We start from the raw sequence: 25,014 nt of genomic DNA on the forward strand, positions 1-25,014 counted from the left end.
CATTTCACGTCATGCTGTTCATAGAAATAATTTATTATAATTGACCGGTTTTTCGCAGGTATTTATCCCGGGAAACTAAGAGTGGGTTTGGGCGGTAAATCTTAGTAAATCTAGGTAACCCGGTTCCTGCCAATAAACACACACGCACACACACACACGCACACGCGCACACGCACATGCGCACACGCGCACGCACGCACACACACACACACACACACACACACCACACACACACACACAATTAGGGATAGACGTTATGTACAGGTACATGCAGGGTGTAGGCTTTAGCTCAGCATGCTAATGTGAGAGTATTTGTTGTGGCTATTCTCTAAATCTGACTTTCCTCTGTTCTCCAGGTTATATAAGCTTCATGACAAGAAGTGTGAACCCATTGCCATGACAGTACCTAGAAAGGTAAGCCACACTCTCTCTATCCCTCTCCCTCTCTCTCCTTGCATTAACGGACATGTGTCAAACTCATTCCATGGAGGGACGAGTGTCTGCAGGTTTTCGCTCCTCCCTTGTACTTGATTGATGAATTAAGGTCACTAATTAGTAAGGAACTCCCCTCACCTGGTTGTCTAGGGCTTAATTGAAAGGAAAAAACTAAAACCAGCAGACACGAGGCCCTCCATGGAATGTGTTTGACACCCCTGCATTAACGGCTTGTTAAAACTAACCATATGTCCCTCTCTTGCACCTCTCCCCTCCAGTCGGACCTGTTCCAGGATGACCTGTATCCAGACACGGCAGGTCCCGACCCGGCCCTGGAGCCAGAGGAGTGGCTGGAGGGTCGAGACGAGGACCCCATCCTTCAGTCCATGAGGGACGGCTATGTTCCCCCCAAGAGCCGCGAGCTCAAAGTGGCCAGGAAGAATGTTCTGGACTCCAGACCCACCCCCAGACGCAGCATGTCCTCCCGCGATGGCTCAGCCAACCTGCCCGTGAGTCACACTAAATATATCACCTCTTTATTTGACTGTCTAAAAATCCTTGTCCCCAACCTGTCTGTCCTGTCTCTGACCTGTCTGTCCTGTCTCTGACCTGTCTGTCCTTGTCCCCAACCTGTCTGTCCTGTCTCTGACCTGTCTGTCCTGTCCCCGACCTGTCTGTCCTGTCTCTGACCTGTCTGTCCTATCCCCGACCTGTCTGTCCTGTCTCTGACCTGTCTGTCCTGTCTCTGACCTGTCTGTCCTTGTCCCCGACCTGTCTGTCCTTGTCCCCGACCTGTCTGTCCTGTCTCTGACCTGTCTGTCCCTGACCTGTCTGTCCTGTCTCTGACCTGTCTGTCCTGTCTCTGACCTGTCTGTCCTTGTCCCCGACCTGTCTGTCCTGTCTCTGACCTGTCTGTCCTGTCCCCGACCTGTCTGTCCTGTCTCTGACCTGTCTGTCCTGTCTCTGGCCTGTCTGTCCTGTGTCTGTCCTGTCTCTGACCTGTCTGTCCTGTCCCCGACCTGTCTGTCCTGTCTCTGACCTGTCTGTCCTGTCTCTGACCTGTCTGTCCTTGTCCCCGACCTGTCTGTCCTGTCCTTGACCTGTCTGTCCTGTCTCTGACCTGTCTGTCCTGTCTCTGACCTGTCTGTCCTGTCTCTGACCTGTCTGTCCTGTCCTTGACCTGTCTGTCCTGTCTTGACCTGTCTGTTCTGTACCTGCCTGTCTGTTCTGTCCTTGACCTGTCTGTCCTGTCCTTGACCAGTCCTTGACCTGTCTCTCCTGTACCTGCCTGTCCTGTCTCTGACCTGTCTGTCCTGTCCCCGACCTGTCTGTCCTGTCTCTGACCTGTCTGTCCTGTCTCTGACCTGTCTGTCCTTGTCCCCAACCTGTCTGTCCTGTCTCTGACCTGTCTGTCCTGTCCCCGACCTGTCTGTCCTGTCTCTGACCTGTCTGTCCTATCCCCGACCTGTCTGTCCTGTCTCTGACCTGTCTGTCCTGTCTCTGACCTGTCTGTCCTTGTCCCCGACCTGTCTGTCCTTGTCCCCGACCTGTCTGTCCTGTCTCTGACCTGTCTGTCCCTGACCTGTCTGTCCTGTCTCTGACCTGTCTGTCCTGTCTCTGACCTGTCTGTCCTTGTCCCCGACCTGTCTGTCCTGTCTCTGACCTGTCTGTCCTGTCCCCGACCTGTCTGTCCTGTCTCTGACCTGTCTGTCCTGTCTCTGGCCTGTCTGTCCTGTGTCTGTCCTGTCTCTGACCTGTCTGTCCTGTCCCCGACCTGTCTGTCCTGTCTCTGACCTGTCTGTCCTGTCTCTGACCTGTCTGTCCTTGTCCCCGACCTGTCTGTCCTGTCCTTGACCTGTCTGTCCTGTCTCTGACCTGTCTGTCTGTCCTGTCTCTGACCTGTCTGTCCTGTCTCTGACCTGTCTGTCCTGTCCTTGACCTGTCTGTCCTGTCTTGACCTGTCTGTTCTGTACCTGCCTGTCTGTTCTGTCCTTGACCTGTCTGTCCTGTCCTTGACCAGTCCTTGACCTGTCTCTCCTGTACCTGCCTGTCCTGTCCCTGACTTGTCTGTCCTGTCCTTGACCTGTCTTTCATGTACCTGCCTGTCCTGTCCTTGACCTGTCTTTCATGTACCTACCTGTCCTGTCCTTGACCTGTCTTTCATGTACCTACCTGTCCTGTCCTTGACCTGTCTTTCCTGTACCTGTCTGTCCTGTCCTTGACCTGTCTCTCCTGTACCTGTCTCTCCTGTACCTGCCTGTCCCTGACCTGTCTGTCCTGTCCCTGACCTGCCTGTCCTGTCCTTGACCTGTCTTTCCTGTACCTGTCTGTCCTGTCCTTGACCTGTCTCTCCTGTACCTGTCTCTCCTGTACCTACCTGCCTGTCCCTGACCTACCTGCCTGTCCCTGACCTGCCTGTCCCTGACCTGCCTGTCCCTGACCTGTCTGTCCTGTCCCTGACCTGCCTGTCCCTGACCTGTCTGTCCTGTCCCTGACCTGCCTGTCCCTGAACTGTCTTTCCTGTTTCTTCTTTCCATCTCCTCTTTCCCTTCCTCCTTCCGTCTCTTCCTCCCTCCCTCTCTCTCTTTCCTCCATCTCTCCTTCCTCCACCCCTCTATCCCTCCTTCACTCTCTCTTTCCTCCATCTCTCCTTCCTCCCTCTCTCTCTTTCCTCCATCTCTCCTCCCTCCCTCTCTCTCTTTCCTCCATCTCTCCTTCCTCCCTCTCTCTCTTTCCTCCCTCTCTCCTTTCTCCACCCCTCTATCCCTCCTTCACTCTCTCTCTTTCCTCCATCTCTCCTTCCTCCCTCTCTCTCTTTCCTCCATCTCTCCTTCCTCCCTCTCTCTCTTTCCTCCATCTCTCCTTCCTCCACCCCTCTATCCCTCCTTCCCTCTCTCCAGCCTCAGTTGGTAGACTGGTTGTTGGAGGAAGTTAAGAATCTCAAGGCGACAGTTCTGTCTCAAGAGAAGAGAATCTGTGACTTGGAGAATAAACTATCCAAGTACACCAACGGCACAGCCTGACACACACAGACACACACATCCCGCACACACACACACACACACACCGCGGCAACCCCTACACACACAAATACAGATACAACGTTTAAAAACACACTGAAACAACACCGTCATTCCCCTACACACACACTGCACAATAACCTTACTGACCTTATATACACAGCGGGATTCAGTCAAAGGCATAATCAACAAGCACATTGCACTTGACCTTTAAAGGTGCATTGTCAGAGGTGCAGTGTGCAACCTGCCTTTAAATGAATCTGTCCTTAACAATCCCAATAACCCCTAACTTCAAACACACATAACTCTCCACCCCCCAAAACACACACATAACCCCCACCACCCCCTCAAAAGAAACACACACATACATAAAAACACACACCACACCAATGCTCACCCTAGAGAGAGAGATGTCAGTTGAACATACTGTATGAGTAAAAGGCTTGTGAGAAACTGAGCTGTTACTAGGTTCGCAAAATTTCCGGTAATTTCTCCAAATTTTCAAGAAATCTTGTGCTTGAAGAATTGTAGAATCAGGAGAGAATAAGCCGGGAAATCTGGAATCCTCCAAACAGGATTTCTGGAAAACCTGGGAATTTTGTGAAAGTTCCCACATGAAAAAAAATACTGTAATGTATACTATGGTAGGAATACTGTAGTATTTACTGTAGTGTTTATATGGAGTGGAGTCAGCAAAATACTGTAGTATTTAAAGTGTATTATAGTATAAATACTGTAGTAAAAATAACAGTATGTACTGTAGTATTTTTGCAGACTGTAGTATACTGTAGTATTTACTGTTGTATTTTTGCAGACTGTAGTATACTGTAGTATTTACTGTTGCGTTTTTGCAGACTGTAGTATACTGTAGTATTTACTGTTGTGTTTTTGCAGACTGTAGTATACTGTAGTATTTACTGAAGTGTTTTTGCAGACTGTAGTATACTGTAGTATTTACTGTTGTGTTTTTGCAGATTGTAGTATACTGTAGTATTTACTGTTGTATTTTTGCAGACTGTAGTATACTGTAGTATTTACTGTTGTGTTTTTATTTTATTATCTTCGACATAGAAGTGTGTGTGTGTGTGGGGGGGGGGTTCTCCTTGAAGAAACCTACTGGAGAAATACTAAAAGAGCAAATTTTCCACAACCTGTAAGGAACAGAGACTTCAGCGCTTCTGCTTTTTTCTATAACTTTTAGGGAACACAATATATGGTCTATACTTGGCATGTCGGTTTCTCACTTATGTGAATATGGGGGAGGGGAATGGGCAGGGTATATGCAAATTGAATACTGTAGTATTTACTATATATTTTTTTTAAATGTAGTGTTTTTGCAGACTGTAGTGTTTTTGCCGACATTATTGTAGTATTTACTACAGTGTTATTTTGTGGATAATGCTGTAGTATTTACTATAGTATTCTACAGTATACTACAAAATTCTATACTAAGTACTACACATGATTGAGGGATACTACAGTGTGTAGTATAGTATTCTATAGTATACTAAAGTTTACTACAGTATTTTATATTAAGTCCTGTAGTATTCTATAGTAAACTGTAGTATTTTTTTTATGTGGGTTATCTGAATTTTGCAACCGTCCCTAGTTTTGAGTTTGTATTTACATACAGTCCAAAAGATGAATGCAGGTCTGGTTGGGGGACTAAAGTAACTGATGAATGCAGGTCTGGTTGGGGGACTAAAGTAACTGATGAATGCAGGTCTGGTTGGGGGACTAAAGTAACTGATGAATGCAGGTCTGGTTGGGGGACTAAAGTAACTGATGAATGCAGGTCTGGTTGGGGGACTAAAGTAACTGATGAATGCAGGTCTGGTTGGGGGACTAAAGTAACTGATGAATGCAGGTCTGGTTGGGGGACTAAAGTAACTGATTCAAGTTTGTTTAGTTGTTTTTAGATTGTTGTTTTCAGAGGATAGGTTTTCCAGAAAGTTCTCTCGCTCTAGGTGCTTCTGGATATTGGATGACACCCACTCTGTCCCCCACTGTCCCCCTCCCTGTCCCCCCCCCTCTGTCCCCCACTCTGTCCCCCACGCTGTCCCCCCCCCTCTGTCCCCCACTCTGTCCCCCTCCTCTGTCCCACTCTCTGTCCCCCCACTCTGTCCCCCTCCCTGTCCCATCTCTGTCCCCCTCCCTGTCCCCATCTCTGTCCCCCTCCCTGTCCCCCTCTCTGTCCCCCTCTCTGTCCCCCTCTCCTCTGTCCCCCTCCTTATCCGTCCATCGCCGACCAACACTCATTAATAACAGGATCTGTCAACCTTTTCAAAATGTAAATAGTGCGATTATAAAAATAACAAAAATAAAAAACGAGTTTTGTGTATTCTGTAAAGGATGAGACATGACATCAATAAAAACAATCTTTCTTTTTTTTAAAGCTTGGGCTATCCTTTCAATTTCTCACAGAGCTGCTCATATTGTAGCTGTGTTATTAGGTATTATACTGCTCATATTGTAGCTGTGTTATTAGGTATTATACTGCTCATATTGTAGCTGTGTTATTAGGTATTATACTGCTCATATTGTAGCTGTGTATTATTAGGTATTATACTGCTCATATTGTAGCTGTGTTATTAGGTATTATACTGCTCATATTGTAGCTGTGTTATTAGGTATTATACTGCTCATATTGTAGCTGTGTTATTAGGTATTATACTGCTCATATTGTAGCTGTGTTATTAGGTATTATACTGCTCATATTGTAGCTGTGTTATTAGGTATTATACTGCTCATATTGTAGCTGTGTTATTAGGTATTATACTGCTCATATTGTAGCTGTGTATTATTAGGTATTATACTGCTCATATTGTAGCTGTGTTATTAGGTATTATACTGCTCATATTGTAGCTGTGTTATTAGGTATTATACTTCTCATATTGTAGCTGTGTATTATTAGGTATTATACTGCTCATATTGTAGCTGTGTTATTAGGTATTATACTGCTCATATTGTAGCTGTGTTATTAGGTATTATACTGCTCATATTGTAGCTGTGTTATTAGGTATTATACTGCTCATATTGTAGCTGTGTTATTAGGTATTATACTGCTCATATTGTAGCTGTGTTATTAGGTATTATACTGCTCATATTGTAGCTGTGTTATTAGGTATTATACTGCTCATATTGTAGCTGTGTATTATTAGGTATTATACTGCTCATATTGTAGCTGTGTTATTAGGTATTATACTGCTCATATTGTAGCTGTGTTATTAGGTATTATACTGCTCATATTGTAGCTGTGTTATTAGGTATTATACTGCTCATATTGTAGCTGTGTGTTATTAGGTATTAGGCCAGAAAATGGTGACAAATCCCCAAGTCTCTCCCTCCCTATCTCTCTCTCTCACACACAAACACACACACACACACACACACACACACACACACACACACACACACACACACACACACACACACACACACACGGGAGAAACAAAGTGAAATCTACTGCTGTTCTCAGAATCAACAACCTTGATAACCTCTGATGTGTGTGTGTGTGTGTGTGTGTGTGTGTGTGTGTGTGTGTGTGTGTGTGTGTGTGTGTGTGTGTGTGTGTGTGCGTGCGTGCGTGCGTGCGTGCGTGCGTGTGTCAGGGTTTCCGTTATGAAAATGAGGTGCCTGTCATTTGACCGGCAGCATTTACCGGATGTCCTGGAACCATACAGTGCATTCGGAAAGTATTCAGACCCCACTTTATTGACATAAGTGGGGGACTATTTAATCCATTTTAGAATAAGGCTGTAACGTAACAAAATGTGGAAAAAGTCAAGGGGTCTGAATACTTTCCGAATGCACTGTATGGATTGGGTGTGTAACCTGAATATGGTGTCCACCCACAGCGCACCGAATAACAGAAATCACGTTTAGATTATGGTAATTAATCTCAACAGAACACGCAAATCGAAGATGCAATGACGTGTGTCCTTCTTACTGCGCCACTTTGAAGATGTTGGAGTAACTGACTGGTCCACATGTCCTTTCCCTCAGCCAACAGGACGAGTAACGAATAGCAATAAGATCACTAGCCTATTATGCGTAAGGCGGTGCGGGAGTTTCATATTTCGGGAAGCACATTTATAATCAAGCATTCCATGCATCATCGCATTTGCAGACTTATGTAAGATAGCCTACTATTCATAATGTGATGAGTAGATTGAATAGTCATAATTTAGGCAAAAAAAATATAACTCAATCCCTTTTCGCAACAACAACAAAAGACAGTTCAATGCATGGTTCACCGCATATAATATACTCTGCGGACACTGACAAAACAATCAATAAAAGCGACTTTGTCCATAGGACCAACGATAAGGGGAAAGAGACAGAAATAGAATATGACATGAGGAAAATTATTGTCCAAAAAAACAAAACTTTTAAGCGCCACTGACCCAACAATGATAAAAGAGTGAATATGCTCTCGTCTGGTCCCAATAAAATAGGTATATCGCCTAACGTTACTGTTGTTCGCTCAACTAAAAGAACGATTCGAGTATTTTCAATATCTTCTCTTTACCATTTGCTTTCCAACCTGTTTTCCCTTGAATTGGATTGAATATTGCAATATGCCTGGCTTGGTCTCTACTTTTTTTCCACTGACAGTCGTAACTCAGCTCTCATCTATTTGGTATTTGCAACGTGCGTTGCTCTCTTTCCTTCCCGCTGTAGACAATTCGATTTTTAAACAATCCACAATTTATTTATTTTTTAAGACTACGGGAAACGAATGATCCTCTGTGGCCAAACCATGCTTTAGTAGTCTATTTTGAATGATTTTATTTATTTATGTATAGACAGGAGTAGGCTAATTAGGCTATATACACACTACATGGCCAAAAGTATGTGGGCACATGCTCGTTGAACATCTAATTCTAAAATCATGGGTATTAATATGGAGTTGGTCCCCCCTTTGCTGCTATAACAGCCTCCACTCTTCTGGGAAGGCTTTCCATTATAGGATGGAACATTGCTGCGGGGACTTGCTTCCATTCAGCCACGAGAGTATTAGTGAGGTCGGGCACTGATGTTGGGTGATTAGGCCCTGGCTCACAGTCGGCGTTCAGATTCATCCCAAAGGTGTTCAATGGGGTTGAGGTCAGGGCTCTGTGAGGGCCAGTCAAGTTCTTCCACACCGATCTCGATAAACCATTTCTGTATGGACCTCGCTTTGTGCACAGGGGCATTGTCATGCTGAAACAGGAAAGGGCCTTACTCAAACTGTTGCCACAAAGTTGGAAGCACAGAATCGTCTAGAATGTCATTGTACGCTGTAGATTTCCCTTCACTGTAACTTTTTTTATTTATTTAACATTTATTTAACTAGGCAAGTCAGTTAAGAACAAATTCTTATTTTACAATGAGGCCTACCCCGGCCAAACCCTCCCGTAACCCGAACGACGCTGAGCCAATTGTGCGCCTCCCTATGGGATTCCCGATCACTGCCGGTTGTGATACAGCCTGGAATCGAACCATGGTCTGTAGTGACACCTCTAGCACGGACATGCAGTGCCTTAGACTGGGAGCCCTTTAAGGGGCGTAGCCCGAACCATGAAAAACAGCCGCAGACCATTATTCCTCCTCCACCAAACTTTACAGTTGGCACTATGCATTGGGGCAGGTAGCGTTCATCCGATTCATCCGTCGGACTGTCGGATGGTGAAGAGTGATTCATCACTCCAGAGAACGTGTTTACACTCCTCCAGAGTCCAATGGCTGCAAGCTTTACACCACTCCAGCCAACGATTGGCATTGCTCATGGTGATCTTAGGCTTGTATGCAGCTGCTCGGCCATGGAAACCCATTTCATGAAGCTTCCGATGAACAGTTATTGTGCTCACGCTGCCTCCAGTTTGGAACTCGAGTGTCCACATACTTTTGGTCAAGTAGTGTAATTTTGGTACCTTAATTAAATGTACTTAGGGAAAGATTTACTTAGCCTATGAGCCTATGTTAATCAACTATCCCCCATAGTCGAAAAGTATATGGTCGGAAGCAAGGTAAACATGCCTCATAATATGTAGTATAACGTTCAGGTTTCAAACAATTAAGTATATGTTTTCAAAATGGTACTGCCTCCAGCTCATTACATTTACATTTTAGTCATTTAGCAGACGCTCTTATCCAGAGCGACTTACAGTAGTGAATGCATACATTTCATAAAAAATGTTTTTTCACATACTGGTCCCCTGTGGGAATCGAACCCACAACCCTGGCGTTGCAAACACCATGCTCTACCAACTGAGCCACAAAGTGGTGTGTGACGTGCTGATGAAGCCTACCTTCCGTTGCATATGTATTTGAATGGTGAATGAGAAGCGGTTCAATTACCAGTTGAGAAATAGAAATCTGAGAAGAAAAAAAAATGATCATGGCAAAAAACAATTTTTAACACGTGATTGCGTTTAGAATTGTTTCGCAATGATTGAGCTTATTAAACCGCTGTCCGACAGATTTTCCGCTCAAAGGCTCTTTATCTGTATGACGTGTGTGTGATAAATAACGAATATACACTCGTGCCAATTTAATTCCACGAAATTATGCAAATTAACGCATACACCGATAAGCATGGCACGTTTTTTTTTTTCTTCTTCTGAACAATTGGCCGGCGCCAATTTGATTTATCAGCTTTTCTATTTATTTATTTATTTATTAAGCCAAAAGCCGTAATTACCGCAAACCAAACCCTGGTGTGTCTGTGTAAGCAACAGAGAAACCATAGTTTATCACCAGCCAATTGTTGATGTGACCACTTTGATTGGTTGAGTTTAGATATTCATGTTTGCTCAGGGTTTGCTCAGTCCAACATGTGTAACTGTTATCTGTTTACCCAAATTGCCAAATTACCTGCTCTATGTAGACATGGCGTAAAAGGGTTGTGTCTGTTCTTTTCACTCTATATCTATGGTGAGTTTAAGCCCAGCACTGATTGCTAATGATTTAGAGAGGGAGGGACTAATGGGGTTGGGAAAGAGGGATAGAGTAGGGAGGGTGAGAGGCAAATATATTTGGTGTCTAAAAGAGAGAGAGAGGGTAAGGTGACATGCTCCCCCCTTGCTTTTTTCTCTCTCTCTCTCTATTCTTTCTGTCACTCCTAGAGGTTGAGCAGCACTCTAACTCACTGCTTTATTACCAAGGGAAAAACGGAGAAACAGTGGAGCCAACACTGCTGTAAAGACCTGGTATACTAGATCACTGGACTGCTGTAAAGACCTGGTATACTAGATCACTGGACTGCTGTAAAGACCTGGTATACTAGATCACTGGACTGCTGTAAAGACCTGGTATACTAGATCACTGGACTGCTGTAAAGACCTGGTATACTAGATCACTGGACTACTGTAAAGACCTGCTATACTAGATCACTGGACTACTGCAAAGACCTGCTATACTAGATCAATGGACTGCTGTAAATACCTGCTATACTAGATCAATGTAAAGACCTGCTATACAACCCTGGCTGTACTTTACCTCTCTGGGCTATCCATATCTTTTACCCAGGGCCACATTCAGTAGCCACCGAATGAGAGTAAATGTTGTGAATGGGAAGAGGTTCTAGCTCACCTGAAAAACTTGACATTCTAGAGTTCTAGACCTGGACATTGTAGAGCTCCTCTAGACCTGGACATTGTAGAGTTCTAGACCTGGACATCTGCCTCAGAGGTTCTAGACCTGGACATTGTAGAGTTCTAGACCTGGACATTGTAGAGTTCTAGACCTGGACATTGTAGAGTTCTAGACCTGGACATTGTAGAGTTCTAGACCTGGACATTGTGGAGTTCTAGACCTGGTTCTAAACACGGTAACAATGGCCACTGACCAGGATGTCGTCTCCTCCAGTGAGTGGGAGTGTGACAGGTTGTCGTACCTCCTGCCCTCCCTGCTGCTGTTCCTGCTCTACCTGGCTCTCCGCTGGCCCCCGATACAGCAAAGGGCGAGGCTGGGGGTGAAGGCTGCCGCCTGGTGGCTGTGGGTGGCACTGTGCTGGGTCCTGGAGCTCCCCATCCACCACCCTGACACAGAGCCAGGCTGGGGCAAGGAGAGGGGAGGAACACAGGAACAGGGGCATGGATCATCCCCAGGCCTTGCCATAGGACCGTCACCAGAGAAAAGCTGGGGTAGGGAGAGGGGAATGGGCCTTGGCTTGGGATCACATCCGACCCTCTCCCCAGCCCCAGGACCCACTCTAGCCTGTAAGCCCACAGCCCTGGCCCGGTTCCTACTCCAGCACTGTTGTTCCCTGGCCAGACCCAGACTGGCCCCATGGCCCAGGGGGGACCCCCACCTCCAGACCCTCTCAAGTTTGCTATTGGGGGGCCTGACTGCAGGAGACCAGGGACAAGAGGAGGTCAACTTTACCCGAGACCACCTTCTACTGAAGGACGGGGGACTAGTGGCTCTGGACTGGGCTGTAGGCGTAAGTGGGGGAGAGGCGGTGGGACGGGAGAGAGGGAAGGATCACCATCCTGGGGGGAAGGCATTGGGCTGCCACACCTCCACACCTCCAATCCTCCTTCTCATCCCTCACTACTGGGGAGGGGTGACGCCCCACCTGAGGGGTCTGTGTAGAATGGCTCTTCGTCAGGGTTTCTATGCCCTCGTGTTTCACTGTAGGGGCACGGGAGGCTGCCCTCTCACCACGCCACGGCTGACTGAGTATGGAGACTCTGCTGACCTGGTGCAGGTACACAATAATATTACTATAATAATTGTATGGTCTATAATTGACCTAATAATGATATTGTATATAATGTTGAACATACAAAGGCTGAATGGGAGACATGTATACAATATGGTCTCAGTACTCTGACATCTCATGTACAGTTGAAGTCAGAAGTTTACATACACCTTAAGCCAAATACATTTAAACTCAGTATTTTACAATTCCTGACATTTAATCCTAGTAAAAATGTCTTAGGTCAGTCAGTTAGACCCCTTCTAGTGAGTGTAGCAATATCAGTAAGCCAGCTAGCTGCTTTTATTTCTTTCATCACATTCCCAGTGGGTAAGAAGTTTACATACACCTTAAGCCAAATACATTTAAACTCAGTATTTCACAATTCCTGACATTTAATCCTAGTAAAAATGTCTTAAGTCAGTTAGGATCACCACTTTTTATTTTAAGAATGTGAAATGTCAGAATTCACATTCCCAGTGGGTCAGAAGTTTACATACACTCAATTAGTATTTGGTAGCATTGCCTTTAAGTTGTTTAACTTGGGTCAAACGTTTCAGGTAGCCTTCCACAAGCTTCCTACAATAAGTTGGGTACATTTTGGCCCATTCCTCCTGACAAAGCTGGTGGAACTGAGTCAGGTTTGTAGGCCTCCTTGCTCGCACATGCTTTTTCAGTTCTGCCCACAAATCTTCTATAGGATTGAGGTCAGGGCTTTGTGATGGCCACTCCAATACCTTGACTTTGTTGTCCTTAAGCCATTTTGCCACAACTTTGGAAGAATGCTTGGGGACATTGTTCACTTGGAAGACCTTCCTGACTGATGTCTTGAGATGATGCTTCAATACATCCACATCATTTTGATGATGCCATCTATTTTGTGAAGGGCACCACTCCCTCCTGCAGCAAAGCACCCCCACAATGTGAGGCTGCCACCCCCGTGCTTCACGGTTGGGATGGTGTTCTTTGGCTTGTAAGCCTCCCCCTTTTTCCTCCAAACATAACGATGGTCATTATGGCCAAACAGTTCTATTTTTGTTTCATCAGACTAGAGGACATTTCTCTAAAAAGTACGATCTTTGTCCCCATGTGCAGTTGCAAACCGTCGTCTGCCTTTTTTTATGGCAGTTCTGGAGCAGTGGCTTCTTCCTTGCTGAGCAGCCTTTCAGGTTATGTCGATATAGGACTTGTTTTACTGTGGATATAGATACGTTTGTACCTGTTTCCTCCAGCATCATCAGAAGGTCCTTTGCTGTTGTTTTGGGATTGATTTCCACGGCTGCGTGGTCCCATGGTGTTTATACTTGCGTACTATTGTTTGTACAGATGAATGTGGTACCTTCAGGCGTTTGGAAACTGCTCCCAAGGATGAACCAGACTTGTGGAGGTCCCATTTTGTTTTCTGAGGTCTTGGCTGATTTCTTTTGATTTTCCAATGATGTCAAGCAAAGAGGCACTGAGTTTGAAGGTAGGCCTTGAAATACATCCACAGGTACACCTCCAATTTACTCAAATAATGTAAATTAGCCTATCAGAATCTTCTAAAGCCATGACATAATTTTCTGGAATTTTCCAAGCTGTTTAAAGGCACAGTCAACTTAGTGTATGTAAACTTCTGACCCACTGGAATTGTGATACTGGGAATTATAAGTGAAATAATCTGTCTGTAAATAATTGTTCGAAAAATGACTTGTGTCATGCACAAAGTAGATGTCCTAACCGACTTGCCAAAACTATAGTTTGTTAACATGAAATTTGTGGAGTGGTTGAAAAACGAGCTTTAATGCCTCCAACCTAAGTTGTATGTAAACTTCCAACTTCAAATGTAAATGCATACCTAGGTCCCCTCCTAGTGAAACAATTGAGCTAGTCCTAGGACCCTCCTAGTGAGTGTAGCAATATCAGTAAGCTAGCTAGCTGGTTTTATAACAATATCAGTAAGCTAGCTAGCTGGTTTTATAACAATATCAGTAAGCTAGCTAGCTGGTTTTATAACAATATCAGTAAGCTAGCTAGCCAGTTTTCTAACAATATCAGTAGGCTAGCTAGCTTGCTGGTTTTACAACAATATCAGAAGGCTAGCTAGCTAGCTGGTTTTATAACAATATCAGTAGGCTAGCTAGCTAGCTGGTTTTACAACAATATCAGAAGGCTAGCTAGTTAGCTGGTTTCATAACTATATCAGTAGCCTAGCTAGCTAGTTGGTTTCATAACTATATCAGTAGGCTAGCTAGCTAGCTGGTTTCATAACTATCAGTAGGCTCGCTAGCTGGTGTCATAACTATATCAGTAGGCTAGCTAGCTAGCTGGTTTCATAACTATATCAGTAGGCTAGCTAGCTAGCTGGTTTCATAACTATATCAGTAGGCTAGCTAGCTGGTGTCATAACTATATCAATAGGCTAGCTAGCTAGCTGGTTTTACAACAATATCAGAAAGCTAGTTAGCCGGGTTTTATAGTAATTTCAGTCGGCCAGCTAGCTGGTTTTATAACAATATCAGTAAACTAGCAAGCTGGTTTTATAACAATATTAAACAACCTTTAACCCTGTGTCCTCCAGACAGTAGCGTATGTGCGTAGCCGGCACCCGTCCTCTGTGCTGGTAGCGGTGAGCGAGGGTTCTGGTTCGGGCCTGCTGCTGTCCTACTTGGGAGAGTGTGGCTCCTCCTCTTACCTGACGGCTGCAGCCTGCATCTCACCTGTCCTGCAGGGCCAGCTGTGGTTTGACACGCCCCTACCGCCACTCTACCGCTGGGCAGTGCTGGTCCAGCGCAAACTGCAACTCAGCAGGTAGGAGAGAGATGATGATGATGATGATTAGTTTATAGAACAATAATCTGCCTCTCCAATTGAAACTCCTAGACCGGGTGTGTTAAACTACAGACCAGTATTACACAGTGTACCTTTTTTGAAGTGGTTTTCCCCTACATTATCACCTTCAGGATAAACGTTGACGGTTCAACCGTAAATTACCTTGAAAAGTCCATTATAGTGTACCACTCTAACACGCCTGGCATTGAATCCCGGCCATAGTGATGATGGGGTTGGTAAAGTGAGGTAAAGCATCAGAGATTATGTTCTGACTCCTTCTTCCTCCCCAGGTATGCCAGTGCCCTTAGTGGGGTGTTAGACGTAGACAGGGCTCTCCACTGTTCCTCCCTCAGAGACTTTGAAGAGACCCTGTTCTGCTCCGCACTGCGACCCAACATCCCCCACCACTCAACCAGTCACACACCGACCCCAGGGTCCAGAACCACCAGCGGGACACCAACCGCCAAACCAGGGGCTGCTGTACCCCCACTGAACACCCCCCATCTGACGGGACCCCACAACACCAAACTGGAGGCCATGTCTGGGGCCAAAACCGTCTCCCCCACCCTTATCTCCACTCCCAGGGTTCCAACCACCAGAGCCGAGGACACAGCACCCCACCAACACACCCCACACCACTCAACAGGACCCCTCCTGCCTGGGGCCTCCACACACATCCCTGGGGCCCCAGCCTCCACCTTTGGAGCCAGATCAGGTGCCACAGGGGCCACTGCTCCTCCACCTACCCTTAGGGGAGCTGGGGTATCAGGGGTAGGTGGGGTGGCAGCCTGGGTGCTGGGGGAGCGGGGTCGTCCTGCCAGGGACTGGGAGAGTTACTGGGAGAGGAACGAACCTCTGAGGGACGCAGACGAAGTGGCGGTTCCCGTGCTCTGCCTCTGTAGCCGTGACGACCCCCTCCTGCCGCCCGCCTCCACCCTGCCCCTCGCCCTTTTCCAAAACAACCCTTATTTCTTGCTGGCGCTGACGGAGACGGGCGGGCACTGTGGGTTTGGACTGGAGGAGGGAGGACAGGGGGAGGGAGAGGTGGGAGGTAACTGGAGTAACGTGTCTGTGTTGGAGTACTTCAGGGTGGTGGCTGAGTTTCTGAAGGGGGAGGAGAGGAAGGGTACGAGGTGGGGGGGTGTAGGGGGGGTACGGGCATGGGCAGGGGGAGGCAGAGGGGCAGTACCATGCTACCCCCCCCGGAGGAAGAGGAGGGAGTCCATGATGAAGAGAGAGAGACCCAGCACACAGTCACACACACAGGAACACCTCAACGATGGAGGGGGAGGAGGAAGAGGAGGGGAGGAGGGACAGTTTACCTGGCAGAGGTCCTACACGCGCTGAGAAAGGAGGAGAGGATGGAGGGGGAGGAGGAAGAGGAGGAGAGGAGGGAGAGAAGGTGGAAGAGGAGGAGTGAAATGGGAGACACACCAGAGAGCACTGATGAAAGAGAGAAAAGGAGGAAGATGAGCGGAGTACAGGGAAGAAAAATAAATAAAAAAATAGCACATTTTTTAAAGACGGGATTCAATTTGATCAGAGGTAGTTCCGCATTATAGCAAGCTTGCCATTTAAAGGTAATTTCCGATTGAGCTGACGTATGCAGTGTTTACCGTGAATGGGGTCTGAGGCGAATGCAGGAAAGTTGCCTTTAAAATTTGCATAGCTAACAAAGCGCGATCAAATGTAATCCTCTCACCCTCCCTAGATGTGACTCAGGTTTAGACCACAGGAGGTTGGTGGCACCTTAATTGGGGAGGACGGGCTCTTGGTAATGACTGGAGCGGAATGGTATCAAATACCTCAAACCTGTGGTTTCCATGGTTTCCACGTGTTTGATGCCATTCCATTCGCGCCGTTCCGGTCATTATTATGAGCCAATCCTCCCCTGGTTTGGACACGTGCTTTTCTACAATGGACAAATTTGATGGTCAACCAAAGTAGAAAGAGCACAGTGAATCTGAATGTCCATTAATCTGGAAACCCAGAACCAAGTCTTGCGTGTGTGGCTGTGTTGGCCAGCTTCTTGGAGAACAGTCTGTTTATTGAATGGGTTATTGAGTGGGCTCCTCATGAGTCAGTGATACTCAGAACAGGGGATGTGGGATGCATCCCAATTGGCACTCTATTCCCTATATAGTGCACTACTTTGGACCAAGGTGATATATTCCTTTATAGAGAATATGGTGCCATTTGGGATGCAGATGTGATCTTCAGTCATAGCAGGGGGGGGGGGGGGGGGGTACATGTCACTTTCAGGACCCAGTCTACCAAAAACAATTAACGCATTGATCTATCTGTGATCTAACAGGCACTCTGTGAGCTTAGCTTACATAAGGAAACAGATGGGACTGGGAATGATTCTAGCATAGATATAGACACAGAATGGGTGGTAGAACATATCTAGCTCTTAAATCTAGAACAGACACAGCACTTCATTGTTTATGACAAAGCCTCTGACAGAAGCATAGTCCAGCGTCTTTAAATGGGAATATCAGTTCTATGGTTTTGTATTTCTGTAAATGTATTAAAGCTACAGTAGTATTACTTGTTTGCTTGTTATTTGTGTTCATGCTATAGTGCATCAAATCAAATCAAACTTTTTATTTGCCACATGCGCCGAATACAACAAGTGTGGACTTGACCGTGAAATGGTTATTTACAAGCCCTTAACCAACAGTGCAGGCAGGCAATGAGGCTATATACAGGGGGCACCGGTACCGAGTCAGTGTGCAGGGGGTACAGACTAGTTGAGGTAATCTGTACATGTAGGTGGGGGCGAAGTGACTATGCATAGATAATAAACAAACAGCGAGTAGCAGCGGTGTACAAAAGGGAGGGGGGGGGGGTCAATGTAAATTGTCCGGTGGCGATTTTATGAATTGTTCATCAGATGTTATCTGGTAGTTCTCTGTATAAAGTACGTCTAGGCTGAATCACAGGTGACTAAACTAAACTAAACGGCAGGTAGAATTAAATCAAACAAAGAAAAACCACAAAAGGCTGCCAGTCTTTGTTTTGTACGTCTAGGCTGCTAAACAAACAGCCTGATGATCAGAGTCCTCCTGATGTGTTTACGAGAGAAGAAGAACAGCCACCAAATACATCAGCCATTACAAGGATACTCATGGTATACACCGTCCAACTAAACGCTTACTCGCTGGTTCCTTCTCTACAATGCAACAACAATGATACATAAGAATACGAACATAAAGTACATTTCCCAGTCGAGTAGAATAAACATTTTAGCATAAGTATAATACAGGAAGGACAATATTTACACATGTATCAGAGAAAAGTGGTTTGGGGGGGGGGGGGGCAAGTGTTTAAATTGTGCAGTATTAGCAATAGTAAATAAGAGTCTGGTAGCAGCAATTGTGTAGCCTGAATGTATATGTAGGGGGTGTGTGTGTGTGTGTGTGTGTTTGGTTTTACTATCCTTGTGGGGACCAGAAGTACTCACAAGGACAGTAAAACAAGGAACATTTTGGACAAGTAGGGACCTCCTCCCTATAGGTTGACTTTATTGGTTATCAGGCCTACAACTGACTGGTGTCTTCAAGCAAACTTGATTATGAAGTTGGTGTCGTGCAAAGCTACGCAGTCCTGGGTGAACAAGGAGTACAGCAGAGGGCCGAGGACACACCCCTGGGGGGCTCCTTTGTTAAGAGTCAGTCCTGGGTGAACAGGTAGTACAGCAGAGGGCTGAGGACACACCCCTGGGTCCTCAGAGTCAGTCAGGAGGTGTTGTTGCCAATCCTCACAACATGTGGTCTGCTCATTAGGAAGTCCAGCATCCAGTTGTAGAGGGTAGTGTCCAGACCCAGGGCTCTGAACTTGGTGACGAGCTTGGAGGGAACAATAGTGTTGAATGCTGAACTGTAGTCAATGAACAGCATTCTCACATAGGTGTTCCTCTTGTCCAGATGTGTTACGGCCATGTGAATAGCGATGGAAATGGCATCTTCCGTGGATCTGTTGGAGCGGTAGGCAAACTGGAGTGGGTCCAGTGTGACTGGCATACTGGCCTTGATGTGGGCCGTGACCAGCCTCTCGAAGCACTTCATGATGACCGGGACAAGTGCGACAGGGCGATAATCATTTCGGCATGTTACCCTGATTTTTTTTTTTTGGGGGGGGGGGGGGGGGGGCACTGGTACGATGGTGATCTCCTTGAAGCAAGTGGGGACTACAGCTTGGGACAGGGACAGGTTAAAGATGTCTGAGAATGCCATCTGGGTCAGCATTTTTGTTTGTTTGTTGAGTAATCACTCTTTTGAGAGTTTTCCTCAAGTCAGTCTCGGAGAGTGACAGCACCTGGTCGTCCAGAGCGGTGAGAGCCTTTCTGGATGGCTCGGTATCGTCTGCCTTGAAACGAGCATAGTGTTAAGCTCATCTGGGAGGGAGGCACCACAAGGCTGGATTTGTTGTCTGTGAAAGCCTGTAGTTCTTGCGTAGCCAGGCTTGAGTTGTCAAACATCTATTCAAGTTTGAGTTTGTATATATTTTGCTTTTTTATGGATTTGCGTAGCTCGTAACTGCCTTTTTGATATTGTAAGAAGAAATGATGCACCAATATTGAATTTTAAAAAGCCTGTTATATTAACTGAAGTGCCCTTTAAATATAGACTACATGGAAAATTCAATAAATATGAAACAAAGACTTGCTAAAGTGCCAAAATTCTGCGTTTATGAATATGTGCCTCCATCAACCCTGTGTCACTTCTGGGAAGATTTTATCCCACTTAACCCTAACATCTTTCCGTGTTTTCCCCATCATTTTATCCCACTTAACCCCAACATCTTTCCGTGTTTTCCCCATCATTTTATCCCACTTAACCCCAACATTTCTCCGTGTTTTCCCCATCATTTTATCCCACTTAACCCCAACATCTTTCCGTGTTTTCCCCATCATTTTATCCCACTTAACCCCAACATTTCTCCGTGTTTTCCCCATCATTTTATCCCACTTAACCCCAACATCTTTCCGTGTTTTCCCCATCATTTTATCCCACTTAACCCCAACATTTCTCCGTGTTTTCCCCATCATTTTATCCCACTTAACCCCAACATCTTTCCGTGTTTTCCCCATCATTTTATCCCACTTAACCCCAACATCTTTCCGTGTTTTCCCCATCATTTTATCCCACTTAACCCCAACATTTCTCCGTGTTTTCCCCATCATTTTATCCCACTTAACCCCAACATTTCTCTGTGTTTTCCCCATCATTTTATCCCACTTAACCCCAACATTTCTCCGTGTTTTCCCCATCATTTTATCCCACTTAACCCCAACATTTCTCCGTGTTTTCCCCATCATTTTATCCCACTTAACCCCAACATTTCTCCGTGTTTTCCCCATCATTTTATCCCACTTAACCCCAACATTTCTCCGTGTTTTCACCATCATTTTATCCCACTTAACCCCAACATTTCTCCGTCATTGTAAAGTCCTAGTTATGTTGTTGCTTTGACAATAATCTGAAGATGATTATTTATGTAATATGATTAGTGATTCATTTACGTCTGTTCCTTAAGGGCAACCGTGATACATGAAACGTGAACCGACCTCTCGTTTTAATATGGTAAAATATTTTTTATCAAAAGAGACATTAAACATCTAATAGTACAATCATAGTGTAAAAGCAAGTCAGTTGGTTCTACTCTTTTTTTTGGCCATTTTCTGGTATTTTGTGGTGGAAAACTGAGTTGGTCGAGCTTTAACACGCCAAACCCATTAGACAGTCTAGAAATGTTTTAACAATTTGTTTTTTGTTTTTTTAAAAGCTTGCCTTCAATTGCCCCTCCCTGTTGTACACAACAAGCTTCCACTCCCTCTTTCACAAGGAGATTTATGGCCGATTTAAGATACAAATGTCAACTCTGTTACTTTATTTGGCACTTAGACGCTATAGTGAAGAAGAAAAATGTGGGAAAAAATCCATCATTCATATCTCTATTCCTGTTTCCATTGATCATCCTTGAGATGTTTCTACAACTTGATTGGAGTCCACCTGTGATAAATTAAATTGTTAGGACATGATTTGGAAAGGCACACACCTGTCTATACAAGGTCCCACAGTTGACGGTGCATGTCAGAGCAAATACCAAGCCATGAGGTCGAAGAATGGACAACCATCTCTGCAGCACTCCACCAATCAGGCATTTTATGGTAGAGTGGCCAGACGGAAGCCACTCCTCAGTAAAAGGCACAACAGCCCGCTTGGATTTTGCCAAGAGGTACGTAAAGGACTCTGACCATGAGAAACAAGATTCTCTGGTCTGATGAAACCAAGATTGAACTCTTGGGCCTGAATGCCAAACGTCATATTTCAAATTCACTGCTTGACTGAGGGACCTTACAGATAATTGTATGTGTGGGGTACAGAGATGAGGTAGTCATTCAGAAGCCATGTTAAACACTATTATTCCACACAGAGGGAGTCCACACAACTTATTATGTGATTTGTTAAGGAAATGTTTACTCCTGAACTTATTTATGCTTACCATAACAAAGGGGTTGAATACTTATTGACTCAAGACATTTCAGCTTTTCATTTTGTATTAATTTTGTAAGTCTAAAACATAATTCCACTTTGACATTATGGGGTATTGTGTTTAGGCCAGTGACAAAAAAACATCTACATTTAATCCATTTCAAATTCAAGCTGTAACACAACAACATTTGGAAAAAGTCAAGAGGTTGTGAATATTTTCAGAAGGCACATAACCAGGAGCCATAGCTCTGACGACCACAACCACATCAAACATACCTGCAGAGAGAGATGGCGAGAGGGAGGACAGAGAGAGAAGGGTAGATGGAGAGAGAAGATTAGGTAGACAGAGGGAGAAGCGTAGATAGGAGGACAGAGGGAGAAGCGTAGATAGAGGGAGGGAGGACAGAGGGAGAAGCGTAGATAGAGAGAGGGAGGACAGAGGGAGAAGCGTAGATAGAGAGAGGACAGAGGGAGAAGCGTAGATAGAGAGAGAGAGGACAGAGGGAGAAGCGTAGATAGAGAGAGGGAGGACAGAGGGAGAAGCGTAGATAGAGAGAGGGAGGACAGAGGGAGAAGCGTAGATAGAGGGAGGACAGAGGGAGAAGCGTAGATAGAGGGAGGGACGACAGAGGGAGAAGCGTAGATAGAGGGAGGGAGGACAGAGGGAGTAGCGTAGATAGAGAGAGGGAGGACAGAGGGAGAAGCGTAGCTAGAGAGAGGGACGACAGAGGGAGGAGAGAAAAGTGTAGTTGGAAGTATAGTCCGCTTGTACCCACCATGGTCGTGGATTCAATGCCAACAGGGGACAAGTATGAAAATGGATACACTCACAAAAACTAAGTCGCTTTGGATAAAAACGTTTGCAAAAATGGTATATATACCTTCATGTACATACAGTGCCTTTGGAAAGTATTCAGAACCCTTGACTTTTTCCACATTTTGTTGAGTTACAGCCTTATTCTAAAAAAGAAATAAACAAATTAATATCATCAATCTACACACACGTTTTTAGAAATCCAATTCTTAACTGCAGATCTTCTCAAGCTCTGTCAGGTTGGATGGGGAGCATTGCTGCACAGCTATTTTCAGGTCTCTCCAGAGATGTTCGATCTGGTTCAAGTCTGGTCTCTGGCTGGGCCACTCAAGGACGTTCAGAGACTTGTCCCGAAGCCACTCCTGTGTTGTCTTGGCTGTGCGCTTAGAGTCGTTGTTCTTGGAAGGTGAACCTTCGCCCCTGTCTGAGGTCCTGAGCACTCTGGAGCAGGTTTTCGTCAAGGATCTCTCTGTACTTTGCTCCGTTCATCTTTGCCTCGATCCTGACTAGTCTCCCAGTCCCTGCCGCTGAAACACATCCCCCACAGCATGATGCTGCCACCACCATGCTTCACCATAGGAATGGTGCCAGGGTTCCTCCAGACGTGATGCTTGGCATTCAGGCCAAAGAGTTCAATCTTGGTTTCATCAGACCAGAGAATCTTGTTTCTCATGGTCTGAGAGTCTTTTGGTGCCTTTTGGAAAACTCCAAGTGGGCTGTCATGTGTCTTATACTGAGGAGTGGCTTCCGTCTGGCCACTCTATCATAAAGGCCTGATTGTTGGAGTGCTGCAGAGATGGTTGTCCTTCTGGAAAGTTCCCCCATCTTCACAGAGGAACTCTGGAGCTCTGTCAGAGTGATCATTGGGTTCTTGGTCACCTCCCTGACTGTTGTAACTTTAATGGGTTACAGAGTTAATGTTTAAGTTAATTCATTGAGCTGTATCTAAAGATATTTTCATTAGAGTTATTTACATATGTAATTGTATTATAATTTGTGTGTTGGAGATTGAGAGAACTACATACATATTTTGTTGTATTGGTTAGTATTGGATTACGCTTTTGACTGCAAGTTCCAGAATGCCTTGCGACAGGAGGTAGAGAGAGATCGCGCCAGTTATGTCAAGTGACAAGTGATTATCCTGATTTTTCGCTAGCAATTTACTTTTATTGTTTGTAGAATCTAAAGTTGTTAAATGTAACGTGAAACAATATTATTACTAAAATAAGCTTTCATTTCAAACCCAACGTCCCGAGTCATTACTTTGAAGATAGTTATTATATACTGACCAAGGCCCTCCCCCCCCTTATTGCTCAGTTTGGCCGGGCGGCCAGCTCTAGGAAGTCTTAGTGGTTCCAAACTTCTTCCATTTAAGAATGACGGAGGCCACTGTGTTCTTGGGGACCACCAACGCTGCAGAAATGTTTTGGTACCCTTCCCCAGATCTGTGCCTTGACACAATCCAGTCTTGGGTGTCTACGGACAATTCCTTCGACCTCATGGCTTGGTTTTTGCTCTTTCCAAACTATGTCTAATTAATTATATTTACCACAGGTGGAATCCAATCAAGTTGTAGAAACATCTCAAGGATGATCAATGGAAACAGGATGCACATGAGCTCAATTTCAAGTCTCATAGCAAAGGGTCTGCATACTTATGTAAATAAGGTATTTGTTTTTTATGTTTAATAAATGTGCCAACATTTCTAAAAACCTGTTTTCGCTTTATCATTATGGGGTATTGTATATAGATTGCTTAGGAAAAAACATATTTCATTAATTTTAGGATAAGGCTGTAACATAACAAAATGTGGAAAAAGTCATGGGGTCTGAATACTTTCCGAATGCCACTAGAGCTTTTTACGATTGACGACATCCGTAACTAGTCCAACATTTGGCAAAGTCTGATTTCTTATTGTCTTAACCCACCACCTCCACCACTATAAACTGAGCTTCTAAGTCGTTTTTTCTTCACCTCACACATTGCGAACAAAGTCCTTTTTTAAATTTTTTTTTACATCCATTGCGAATGATGGTGCCTCAGTTAAAAAAAAATAGAATAATTAAAACACTCGTGGCCTCAATAACCATCAAACCTCTGTGTGAAAGAGCAAAATATCAGGATCTGATGATCCCATATATCCAGCGAAGACAAAAAAACACCGCTCTCTGTCCCGAGAGGAAACTCTGAGGGAATAGGCTTAGTGATACGTCCGTAAAGGAGAGGCTGGTGCTCTCGCCCTTAGTTGTATTTTTATCATTTTACTTCAGATTTAAGATTAACCACGTGACAATTTAGAGAAAATAAAATGTTTATTTAAATGAAACTTTCACAAAAAAAAAAAGATCCTTAACTGTGATGCAGATTGGTAGAAATGGTAGATGCAGGCCCTGCATCCGTAAATAGCGGTTTCCCTGTTAGCAGGGAGGGGTTTTGCACGTGCGTCGCCCTTTGTGCCGCAATGTTTGCAAACACAGAAAGGGGCTTATAGGGAATGAAATGCCATTTCAGCCATTCAACAGTGCAAGGTGCCATACCCGACCCACCATGTGATCTGATGCCGAAAAACTCATGGTCATGTGTTTGGTTTATACATCTTCTTTAAATAAAGCTAGAAGGATTTGTATTCTTTCCACAATCATCTACTGTCATTGTCCTGCAGAGTTTTTGAATAAGAAGTATGCACGCACAAACACACACACGCGTAATCACGCTGTACCCACACTACACTCCGACAGGACTCAGAAG

General features: G+C 45.0%; 2 protein-coding genes and 1 non-coding gene across 4 annotated transcripts in view; 2 read left to right on the plus strand and 1 right to left on the minus strand.

Moving 5' to 3' along the window:
* The window catches only part of LOC106603980 (coronin-6), a 48,807-nt gene extending 43,285 nt beyond the window's left edge, over positions 1–5,522 (plus strand). The window contains exons 9-11 of one of the 2 annotated variants that reach the window (XM_014198296.3): positions 357–414; positions 714–944; positions 3,336–5,518. In XM_014198296.3, the coding sequence (XP_014053771.3) occupies positions 357–414; positions 714–944; positions 3,336–3,458 (412 nt within the window). In that variant the 3' untranslated portion in view covers positions 3,459–5,518. Of the gene's footprint in view, positions 1–356; positions 415–713; positions 945–3,335 lie in introns of both variants that reach the window. The other variant, XM_082974812.1, reaches the window with a different exon arrangement.
* Positions 4,547–4,600, minus strand: LOC123742632 (U7 small nuclear RNA). The gene has a single exon (XR_006769782.1). It is a non-coding gene; the product is annotated as a U7 small nuclear RNA (small nuclear RNA).
* A 1,460-nt stretch (positions 5,523–6,982) lies between the features above and the next one.
* LOC106603978 (protein ABHD15) lies at positions 6,983–17,502 on the plus strand. Its single transcript, XM_082974808.1, has 4 exons — positions 6,983–11,052; positions 11,130–12,150; positions 14,702–14,931; positions 15,243–17,502. Exons 2-4 carry the CDS (start codon positions 11,275–11,277, stop codon positions 16,297–16,299), a joined length of 2,163 nt encoding a protein of 720 aa, XP_082830934.1. The 5' UTR covers positions 6,983–11,052; positions 11,130–11,274; the 3' UTR covers positions 16,300–17,502.
* The last annotated feature ends 7,512 nt before the right edge of the window (positions 17,503–25,014 follow it).

The sequence above is a fragment of the Salmo salar genome, chromosome 04, assembly GCF_965601325.2.
Source record: "Salmo salar chromosome 04, fSalSal1, whole genome shotgun sequence".
Lineage (NCBI taxonomy): Eukaryota > Metazoa > Chordata > Actinopteri > Salmoniformes > Salmonidae > Salmo > Salmo salar.

Excerpts from the sequence above, each read along its gene's own strand:
- LOC106603978 (XM_082974808.1), top strand. The coding sequence starts at position 11,275 with ATGGCCACTGACCAGGATGTCGTCTCCTCCAGTGAGTGGGAGTGTGAC. Across the intron at positions 12,151-14,701 it reads ACTCTGCTGACCTGGTGCAG|ACAGTAGCGTATGTGCGTAG; the intron begins GTACACAATAAT and ends TGTGTCCTCCAG. Across the intron at positions 14,932-15,242 it reads CGCAAACTGCAACTCAGCAG|GTATGCCAGTGCCCTTAGTG; the intron begins GTAGGAGAGAGA and ends CTTCCTCCCCAG.